At 40.4% G+C, this 11,533-nt stretch overlaps 1 protein-coding gene across 1 annotated transcript in view; it reads right to left on the reverse strand.

The window, feature by feature from the left end:
• TFAP2D (transcription factor AP-2 delta) overlaps positions 1-11,533 on the reverse strand; it is a 51,411-nt gene that overhangs the window by 26,820 nt on the left and 13,058 nt on the right. Inside the window, exons 4-5 of the mRNA XM_063423464.1 lie at positions 5,438-5,603; positions 2,634-2,752 (exon numbers count right to left, since the gene is read on the reverse strand). Coding sequence (XP_063279534.1) covers positions 2,634-2,752; positions 5,438-5,603 — 285 coding nt within the window. The remainder of the gene's footprint in view (positions 1-2,633; positions 2,753-5,437; positions 5,604-11,533) is intronic.

Genomic DNA, 11,533 nt, shown 5'->3' on the forward strand with positions numbered 1-11,533 from the left:
TGTCAAACAATTCCTATTTTGGGCCGCAGATGTCCCTACCAAAGACTCTAAAGATGCGACCTGATCAAGCCCGCAGTAAAGATCCTGCAGCAAGGCAGAACTCCAAAAGAAAAAACTTTGCAGAAAAACAGGAGGCCAAAGAATAATTGCCATAAAATCTGGACCTTCATGTGATAGAAATAAATTGCAGTTCCTTCTTGAGCTTAGAGACTCCCCAAAACTCAACGATTTCCGTGTTTTAGAGGAAATGTTAGTCATGTCAGAGATTTTTGACTTGGTTCTGGTCAATAAACACAATACTCATGCAACTAATTTTGCCTTATCTTACATCTCATAGATATTCAAGAGGTTGGGCACTCTTTTGCCTGAAGGAGATATTAAAACCTAAATATATTGAAGACTTAGGTGAGGTGAGGACCTTTAGTAATAACAAATTTAGAACCATCTAAAGAAGTTACACAATTCTGGGTCCTTATGAGAGGCACACAGAGCGTACCTGATATTTTAGAGATTTACTAAAACTAACACATAATTATTATTTCAATTTCTGTATTGCTCTCACACAGAAGAAGCTCATGTTGCTCTCTCTCTGGACTCTCTAAACCACAGAATAAGCCAGTGTCCTTCCATTTTTACCTCTTCCAGCAGCAGGAACCACTAAAGGATAATTTTCCTTGAAGAAATTGTGCTGTAAGTTAGTTCCACCTGGAAGGAATATCTCCATGTCCAAATTGAGAACATCTTATAGAAGAAATCCATGAGCACAGCCAAGTTTGACCCAGAAGTGGTTACACAGACAAGAAATGAGCTTCACTTAATTTTCTGTTGCAATGTTAACATGGTGGTGACATTCCCAAGAATTCCATTGGATAAAATTCATGATTAGCATACCCAAGCAAAAAGGTTTCTGTCAGAGTGAGCTCAGGCACATCAGTATTTATCTTTAGGACTCACAGCAAGGCAGTCCAAGAGCAAAAGCAACACCAGAGGCTTGATACCAGGTTTGCTACTGGCCTTGAACAGAGGGCAGGGAGGTGGGCACAGCTCCATTCCTGGGAAGTAGGAGTCTCACCCTGCCTTACAGTGAAGGTTCTCAGCCATCAGCCCCAGGGCAGCAGCTGTCAGACAGCTCCTCCCTCTCTGTCTCTTCTGATGGATGAATAACTGGCCACACAGAACCCAGAATCATGGAATGGTCTGGGTTGGGAGAAACCTCAAAGATCCTCCAGCTCCAGCCCCTGCCATGGGCAGGCACACCTCCCACTGTCCCAGGCTGCTCCAAACCCTGTCCAACCTGGCCTTGGACACTTCCAGGGATCCAGGGGCAGCCACAGCTTCTCTGGGCATCCTGTGCCAGGACCTCCCCACTCTCATAGGGAAGAATTTCTTCCTCATTTCAGCTTCCAGCTTAAAGCCATTGCTCTGTTCTCTAATAAAACTCAGCTGTGTTTATTCCCTCATCCAAGATGCCTGAAGGTGGGAACAACCCTTGCTCCTCTAACTTGGTACCTTCTCTAAGACTGTAACTCCATGAGAGCTTTCTCTTGCAGGCAGGTGTGATATGGACACATCTGTACTTCAGACCAGCCCCACTGAACTCCCTTGTGCTCGGTGACCCCTGAAAATCTCAGTCCCTTGTCACAGATGCTGAAAACCTCCAGTGTTGAGGATTCAGTGCCATTTCTGCCTTGAAGAGTCTCCACCCTTTGAGATAATAAAAAAACTCATAAAATCCAGAGCAAGCTCTTCTAATTGACCCTCCTTCAAGCAGGAGGATTGGCCTGGGAGATCACCAGAGATGTCTTCCAGCCTCAATCCTTCTGTTATTCTGTAATTCTGCGGTAATATGTGCTGAGACCTCCGTCTACTTGCCTAGATCTGTATGGACCTTTCAGGCTATGACTGTAGAAGGTATTGACCTTTAGGATGAGCTGAGTTCTCTCAGCATCAAGGAGGAGGGATCTGAAATTCCCAGAGCTGCTACTCACAGCCAAACAACAAACTGGGTACTTAGTGGATTCACCCAGAACAGAGGAGATGCAGGTAGAGTTTCTTCCCTTTGCCTGAGGGGTTTGAACCTGCATCTCCCAGCTGAAGGTTTGAAGAGCCTGGCAGTATTTGGTGAATGATATTTAAACAACAAATAAAGGCCAAGGAAATATCTCCTGAGCCTGTCTAGATATTATCTGAAAACAGATTTCATTCATTTATGTGTGTGGGGAAAAGGCTTGTCTAAATATTATGCTTTCTTATGGGAGGAAAAAAAAAGAAATCATCACATTTTTGGACCAGCTCCAGGAAATTCACAAGTTAAAAAAAAGAAAAGGAGCATAAACAAACCTACTTATAGAGTTGGTATAAGACATTCATCTCTCTCACAAGAACACTCAGATGATCGATTTGAAAGCAAAAATCAATGCTGAGGAAACTGCAGGACCAAGACATTTGCTGAGGGCCAAGATATCTCTGAGTAAACTTCCATTTTGCCACTCACTCTGTCTGTGGCTTTAGGCAAGTCAGGTCTCTTCACAGAAAAGACAGACTATGGAATTTAACCCTATGGCTTAAAAGAGTTGCATGCCAAGAAATATCTTAATTATGGTTGAATTATATTGCAATATTAGAGACTCTACCTTCTACCAGGGAAGTCAGGAGTGTGACATTTGCTGCTTTTCTTCTTCCTGCAGGCAAATTCAGTCCAAGCCTGTCTAATTTTTCTCGCAAGCAGCGTCCTCCGTTCTTGGATTTTGCTCTGTCACGAGAGAACAGCAGGAAAGAGAGATGCTTGTCACTGTTCTGCACCTTTCACCCATGTTAACATAAGCCTAGAAATTGTACACACTTCATTGACAAATGTGTGGGGTAATTCCTGCAGTAGTGACATCAATGGGAAATATTTCAGAGCTGTATTTTTAATGCCCTGTTTGCTCTGGGTGATTCTTTAAGGTGGTTTAAGATTCTTCTAGGTGGTTCTTTGGCAGAGTTAGAGATTTTAATGCCTCTCATGGTCTTCAGGCAGCTTTCCACCTAGTGCAGCCCAGTGTCCTGACTTGGGCACAGCAGCTGGGATTACAGTAACTAAATATAAATATTGACAGTGCAAACACTTTTATCTGATTTAGCCAAGCCGCTCCAAAGACAAAGCACAGAGAAACATGACCTTCTAGAGTTAGATTAAACAGATATCCACAATGAGTGAACTTTACTCATCTGGCTTGTTTGGCTACCAAAGGAAGCCAGACATCTCCTTAAATGTAGATGTCTGTGTGGAACCCAGCTCTAACTATCCCTCTGTAATTTATGTAGAGACCTGGGAACTCAGAAATGTGGTCTACAAAGCCCAAAACTCACAAGTAAGAAGGTCGAGGCAATAGAAAATGCTGAACTAAAATCTCAGCTGTGACTGGTTATCTGTGTCCCTATGCCAAACACCTACATCCCTTTGTTCTCACAAAATGGGTCCTGGTGTGTCCCAGCTGCTTTTCTGCAGCACCTCAGTGTTTGAGACAAATCCACTTAAGCAGCAGATATAAGTTCAAATTCTTCCTCAGCCTGAGGGAATTTTAACCTGTATCTTTCAAACAGATGCAGCAGCCAGCTGACAGCAAATAAATGATGTTAAAATGTTTAAACAATGAATAAAACAGTGACTGGAACCCCAATATCTCCCATCTCAAATGAATGACCTGTCCATTAATTAGATAAGAGTCTGCACCTTTACTTTTTGTACAAGAAATACATAATTAACCCCAAACGAGATTGGAAGGCTCTCAGCTTAGAAACAGAAATCACTGAGTAATAAAAATAATTAACTAAATATTTTGAGGTTCATGTTCAAGTTCCTTCAGGCAGAGGAAGGAATCAAACATGGAATATCACCATTTGCAGTTCTGCTTTTATACATTAAAAAATACCACAACTGTGGCCACATTGTTTGTCAGAAAATATCTCCTGAAAAGAACTTTTTCTTTATTCAGAAGAACACTTTATTCCCAAAGCAAGCTATTTGGGAAAACAGGTAAACAGTGACTGCTGAGAGGATGGAAAAAACAAGCCTTCAAGGTCTTAGGCAAACAATCGATGAGATTTTGTGTTTCTACATCTTCCCTAGTCAAATAGAGTGTTTGAGCCTGTTGTCTATCTGTGAAACCCTCAGTTACAAACTGACCAAATCAGTTCCATCGCTCTCTGTGATTCATGAAACAGAATTAGCACATCCAAAATGCAGACAGGGAGGAGTCCCTGGCTTTTGCAAACTCCTGAACCGTGCCCAGGGTTAATTTGGGAGAGGAGATATTTACTCTGGGTCAAGAACCTGTGGGGATCATTCAAGCATTTTAACAGAGGGGAGAAGTGAGCCCCCACATTCAAGCCGATGCCCTTGAATCCATAACAGCTTGCACTGTATTGATGAAATCTACAGCATGAGTATTTAAAATGAAAATTAGCCAAAGGTTTCTCCAGAATGAAGCAAATAGAGGGGAAAATGTTGGTGGATGTAAGTTTTGGATTTCAGTGCCTCTAGAGGCAGTTAAACAGGACTTATGCCTTGAAAACAGTTTATGGTCTACAGTCATTATTCTCCAGGATGTCTCAAGACAGCTCTTGAGCTGTGTCTCAGGCTGGTTAAAATGACTTCCAGTAGAAGCACGAGGATCAGTGTGGCCTTCAGTGCCAGCAGTGAAATAGCCCATGACTTTCCAGCTAGTTTGGATCAAAGGCTGTTCAAGCAGCTGATGCCATCTGAGCTGACGCCTTGGGGACACCGTGACTTAGAGATGCCTGCCTGAATTACAGTTTCCTCCTAGTTTTACTCTTGCAATGCGAGGCACAGTCTGCCCCTTTCCTTCTTTCTGCTCCTGCTCTCTGCAGGTGTCTGCTCTGGTCAGTGAAGGGTCAGACGCAAAACTCTAACTAATTATTCACTACTCCTCTAGTATGTCTCAATGAGAAAAATAAAACCAGATTATTCTGTCTTTTTTGTGCTCAAAAAACATGCAGAGAAAGGAAGAAAAGGCATCCCTACATCTCTGTTTTATTTTTTTTGCTGAGTAAGGGCTGTAACTACTATAAAATTATTTACTTTGAGATAGTTTCTCAGAAAGAATTTAGATTTGTGGCTCTGGTAAAATTTTCCACACATTGAATTTACTTTTTTTTCCTTTGCTGAAAAGAAGTCAAAGTAACATTTATCCATGTCTGATGAGTAACAGAAAAGAGGAGGCAAAAACCAAAGAAATCTGTTTGATGATAAATGTAAAGTTGCTAATTTACTGAAAATTCCCCAGTGTTCCCTCCACATCCATCCCCTTCTGTTCACCCCAAGTGTGACCACCTATCCGAGTAGGTAAAAAGAATAAAACCCATCTGTTGAAAAAATAAAAAAAGCAGCAATTACAGCATTGTCTAGGAGCTGTTATCCTCACCTTCGACTTACCTTCTCAAAATGCCTCCGAGGAGGGAGGCGTTGAGGCACTCCGGCGGCGAGAGGCGCCTCTTCACCTCCGCGATGGTCACCTTGTACTTGGACGTGGAGCTGAGCAGAGACAGGCGGCCAGGGACGGAGCAGAACAGGTCGGTGGGGTTGACAACACAGGTGCCACCTACAAAAAACCAAAATGTTAAAGTGAGGGGAACCTCCTCTTCTGTGTCTTGACAAACTCAACCGCGAAGGACAATTCTGCGGTTCCCTTGCGGCTGGTTTTGTTTGGGTTTGGTTTTTCTTAGGGCATGTGTGGTTTGGCTTTCTATGATATTGGGTTTCTATTATTGTTTTGAGAAAAATGAATGTGCTGGAATTTCAGTGTGGCAACAGTGAATTGTTAGATCTCATAAGCGTTACAGTCAAAATACCTTGTCATGGTTATTTGGTATCATTTGATTTCATGCTCTGAAAAATCACTAAGATCTCTCCAATCTAGTATGATTTAAAAAGTAAGATTGAACCCTCACTGACAATTTAAAAAATCGCACATTTTGTGAAAATATTAGGATATTAGTTCTAATGAGAAATGTTAAACTTAACTCTCACAGCAGTACTTAGGATTACAAAGATACAAGAACACTACGGGTTTGCAGTGAATGCAGCAAGAACAGCTTTCCACACCTTTGAACTCATAAATTCCTTCCAAAGTTAGGTCAAATCCTCAGCTGATATTAATGATTGAAATTTATTGAGCTACATCAGTTTATCTCAGGTTAGCTCTGCAATTGTTTATTTCTTGAGAGTGGCGATTACTTGGCCTGGGTCTAAAACTGCTGAATGATCACCAAACCTTTCAGTCAAGACTGTGATCAATAACTCCTCAGGCAAAACTGAGCTTTTAACTTAAAGTTAATATGAGAGAGAGAAAGAGAGAAAACTTTCTCTGCAACTGGTCCAAGAGAGTAGAACAAACTCTCAGGGAAAAAAAACCCAAAAACTTAAGGACTAACATATATTTTATCACCAAGAACAAAACACTTTTCTTTGACCTGCCTTCTCCAACCTGACTACAACACCAACCTGACTACAACAAAAAAATTCTGTGGAAGAAATAAATTTTACCACTGCACGCACTATTATTCCCTGAGGGAAAGATGAGGGAAAAAAAAAGGCTGCCTATGCCAGTGATACAAAATATCATACAATTCAACGCACTACTAGGAAGAATTTGGATGGTTTATGTAAGGATGATGATATGAAGATCTTCTTAGAGTAGAATTAATCTGTGCTCATCACTCATGCTTAAAGGAAACATCCTGTATCTTTTAAGATACCCTGATAGTTTCTCTTTTCCTGTGAACACCTTAGTCTTTCTTAACTACAAAAGCTCACTTTGTTGTGCATAAAAATTTTGGTTTCTAACCTAAATTCTATAATGAGAATGGAATGGAATGGAATGGAATGGAATGGAATGGAATGGAATGGAATGGAATGGAATAGAATAGAATAGAATAGAATAGAATAGAATAGAATAGAATAGAATAGAATAGAATAGAATAGAATAGAATAGAATAGAATAGAATAGAATAGAATAGAATAGAATAGAAATTAAAAGCTCACTTTAGGCACAATCCTACACCTTTTTCTTCATCAACTTACACATGCAGCCCTCTTAAAATTAAGGTGACTCTGTTCCACTTCTCACAGAGACAGACTGAAGGATGAACCTTCATTAAATGCAGACTATTGCTTGCTTACATAAGGCAAACAGAATTTCTTTCCAAATATTTCAGCTCTTGAAGGTATATTTAAACATTTGTGCTGACAGCAACACCAGAAAAGAACATCTCTTGGTATCAATCCCAGATGGATGAGATCCTGACTCAGTACAGCAGGGTATTTTATGACTTCTAATTATGTTCCAGGGCAGATATTAGTGTCCACTTCTCAGACAGGATATAGAGACAATTCGTGCATCACCAAAATACAGGCACATCAAGGGCACTGATGCACATTTTTACACAGCTCAAAGCTACAATTAATGAGCTCATACGCTCAAACACAGAAATCTGGTGCCACACGCCTGAAATAATTTGGGGTCTGTGTTGTTTTGGTATGTTTGGGTTTTCTTTGGTGGATTTTCTTTCTTCTTTTTTTTTATTTTTTCCACAGAAACCTGTAAATATTTTCAAGCAACGCTTTCAAACTTCTGGTCTGTCAGGTACATTTGTGAAGAGCGTTAACACTGAGTGGATCTGTTTGTTTGGCATCTGCCACACAATGCACATACACACGTGTATATATATATACGTGTCAAGAAAACAGTAGCACTGTGTACATATTTATTTACTCCAATGAGTCTCTAGATTTTATAACGAGTGAGACTCTACTGAAATCCGTGTCATATTAAAGTTCATCTCCTTGCCAGGTTAAGCCAGTATGTGCACCCTTTATGCCAGATAAATAATTGTTCCTTTAATCCAAAAACCTGTTACCCTGCAGCTGCTCCTACCCTAACCAGAATTTACTAGAACCGTTCTTATTACTGTTTAGGAGAAAGTTACTTACAGTCTTAAATATTTTAAAATATCATGCCTAAGCAATGTGATCTAAACCAAGGGAACTCCAGGTGAGCCAGGTATGGGTTAAAAGTAAAAGAAAACAGCAAGTCTAGGTCATTTGCTTTCCAGAAACACGGGGAACAAGTAGCAAACTACAAGAAGGTAAAATCTATTGCATATAATTATTTCACTCTATTAATTATTCATTGACACAGCAACAGAGAGCGGTGTGGTGCTTTCTAGATGAAGATATGTCTTTGTCACAAACTGTGTGCATTTTTGAAGGCATGAATTTCCTACCACAAACACCACTTTGGAGAAGAGCTGGATGAGGTCCTGGCCTTTGCACCTTGTGGCAAACAGAAAAAGGCATAGAGGGCTGCTGGAAAGAGAGAAGGAAGGAGAAGGGCAGCCACACAGGAAGATGAAGCATTAGGTTTCTTGTCAAACACATGCTTCAGAGTATCCCTTCCTTCTGATCATGGGTGGGAGTGGACAAATGATTTTGCGAAGCAGCTTAACATGAAGACCACAAGATATGTTTCAAGGTGAACTAAACAGCAGTAACAACAAACAGCTTTTTCTCCCATCAACACTGTAGGTGCTGCTGGAAAAGTCAATCCTCACCTGATTGTTGAGCCAATCTTGTCATAACAGAGTATTTGAGAGGTGAGATGCTAAGATACCAGCAGAAGCAGAAATAATGCCTCAAAAACCAGAGTGGAAATAATGCTTTTTGTGAGTCTAGTGATTCAGCCTGGAGATCCCTATTACGCTCAGCAGTTTTTACTGGCTTTGGAAACCTTTACGGAATGACTTCTGGTTCCAGGATGCATAAGACCCCCTCAGCTCATCAAATTAAGAGCCCTACGTGCAGGAACAGAAAAGTAATGTGCCCACAAGTGTGCCTGAAGAAGGGAAAGCTGTTGTCCGTGCACCCTGACTCGTTATCCATGGCATTCATTCTACAGCAAAGCCAGGAAAAGGAACAGGAGAACAGGCAGACAGTGAGATATCTGGTGGGATCATCCAGCTCATTGCCTCAGCAATTTTGTGCTCTGAGTACCATGTGAAATGGGCCTCTGAGTTTTAAGAAGACTCTTTTTAGGACAACTGTTTATTCCCATTGGGAAATGATTACGTGGTCGGATCTGACTTTATTTGTTGCCATAAGATGCTACTTTGGAGATGACTGTAAATGGGGATGGTTGTGCTCTTACAGCCACAGAGGTCTGGGAACACAGGCAGGACAAGATTTAGGCAAAGGGAGACATAATTTATATTGCAACTGATAGATTAGGGAAAAAATGAAGAAAGAAGGGAAGATTTCAGGCACTCAATCCCTTCTTTAAAGCTTCTCTCTCATCCAACTCTATTCAATTACTTCTTTATTCATGACAGAGTTTTAGTCTCTGATCTGTCATCTTTATGTTGATTTCAATAAATACAATTGGTCACAAGATAAAAATGGGTGGGAAAGAGAATTGCTTTGTTCAGCTGACCCCAAACCTGCGGTGTACTGAATCCCCAAAGCACCTCAAGAGGTTATACATAACCTGATGTAGTTAAAGATGTTCTTGCTCATTGCAAAGTGTTGGACTAGATGACCTTTAAAGGTCTCTCCCAACACAAATTGTTCTATGATTTTAATCTATGATTATTTTCAAGTGGCCTGAGGGAGGCGAATGACAAAAGACTAAGCCCGTTTTTATTAGTTTACTTTGGGGGCCAAATCAGTTTCCTTCCAACTGCCTGATTCATGCTCAACACAGTGTCCTCCTCCATGAGAGGGGTGCACTTGCTTTGTTTCCCAAGCCTAGAACAAACAAAAAGGAAAGGAACTGGAAAAGGTAGTCAGAGCAAACACAGGGAGAGTATTTTCCCTCTCTTACTCCTGTCTCCACATCAAATAACTCATGTCGGTACAAAATGCCAGCACAAGCTGATGATGGGTTGTGCAGATGACAGCAGGGAGAACAGAACCATGCTCTAACCCACCCATCTTGTCAACAAAAGAAAATCCCAATAATGCACGTGGTGAGGAGAGCTGGGTCTGTTTTGGTTGCAGGTTCCCTTTGTACAGACGAAGAGAACAAAAGGGTGGCTGGAGTGTGGTGGTTTATTCTCATTCAGTTGCTCGGGCACCTGCTGAAAGGCAAAGCTCCCTCACACCATCAGAGTAAAATATTTGTGCATCTTTTCATTGATAAAACAAATATTCTGAAACATTTTTTATACTTTTTATAAGCAATGTTTTTGTTTTATCAGTAAAGAGAGAGACAAATATCCGTCAATGTCGCCAGATGGTTTTTACACTTTAAATACAAATTTTTAACAAAAAATGTGTCTATAATTTTGTGCGTCCTTACACTCTGGAAGGTCATTTTTTACTTGTTAATTGTAATAGCCACAATATGAGTGTTTTATATTAATACAACACAACATAGTCCCTTTCTCCAAGACATTCACCTGTAAATGCCATGCACCTATGTAAGGAGACACGGTAATACACTGGTGACAACAATGCAGAAATGCTGTTTATTTTGTTTTTCAGGATATAGATGTTTGGTTACTTGTGTACATTATTAGGTATGAGCATACCTGAATGTCAACAGATTGATCTGATATAAAATACTAATAGCATGTTATGCTTTCTATTAGTCTATTATTTATATCTACAGGTGCTGTTTGTGAGAGCCTCCAGCTTATAGGTTTTTTTCTGCCCTGTGCTGAAATTCTGGCAATTTTGGAGGACATTACAAAATAAAGACATTAGAATCTGCCTCTCCTTAGCTTTTTTCCCTTATTATGTAGCAAATGTAAGTAAGCAGTTATCAGTACAGATTTTGTCAGTACTGTTTAATCTCACTTTCAGTTCCAAATGATCTATAAGCAATTTAAAATGTTCTCCAAATTATCCTCACATGACCCAGCCATTAGTATCAGCAGCTAAATATTCAAAACTCTAATCTACATTTGTCAAGTATTGCTTTTTTTCTTTTTCCACTTATTCTTTTGGTCTCATTTAAGTTAACAAACTTTTCATCATGTTGGTAACCACGTAAAACCAGCTCATGCCACGAACAGAAACAATGCCAATATGTCCCTCACTACAACCTTCATGCCAAGAAAACAAAGACATGTCTGCATGAGCAGAATATGAGGGATTTTTAAATATAAACCAAAAGTTTCCATAAGAGTGAGGGTATCACGAGAGGGTATCCAAGACCAGTCTCTTACCTACACCACGTTTTTAAGGATATTAAGAGCTGTAAGAGTTTTAAGGGTAAGCAAAGATGAAAAAAATAGCTTGGGAGAAGCAAGGTGGAAAAGAGAATAACACAAATAAGTGGGTTTGTTGTGGGAAACCGACTTTAAAGTTTGCATGAATATGTAAAAATCTCTCCTGCCCCCAGGACCAGCCCTCCGTTACCGAGGTGTATCAGCACTGACACTACTGCAGCTCTCGGGCTGAAGGGTAAGACCCAAACCAGACCCAAAAGAAAAGACATCTGCTTCATTCCTCTTTCCCACACACAAGGGAAAT

This window comes from Prinia subflava, chromosome 2 (genome assembly GCF_021018805.1).
Source record: "Prinia subflava isolate CZ2003 ecotype Zambia chromosome 2, Cam_Psub_1.2, whole genome shotgun sequence".
In the NCBI taxonomy this organism is placed as follows: domain Eukaryota; kingdom Metazoa; phylum Chordata; class Aves; order Passeriformes; family Cisticolidae; genus Prinia; species Prinia subflava.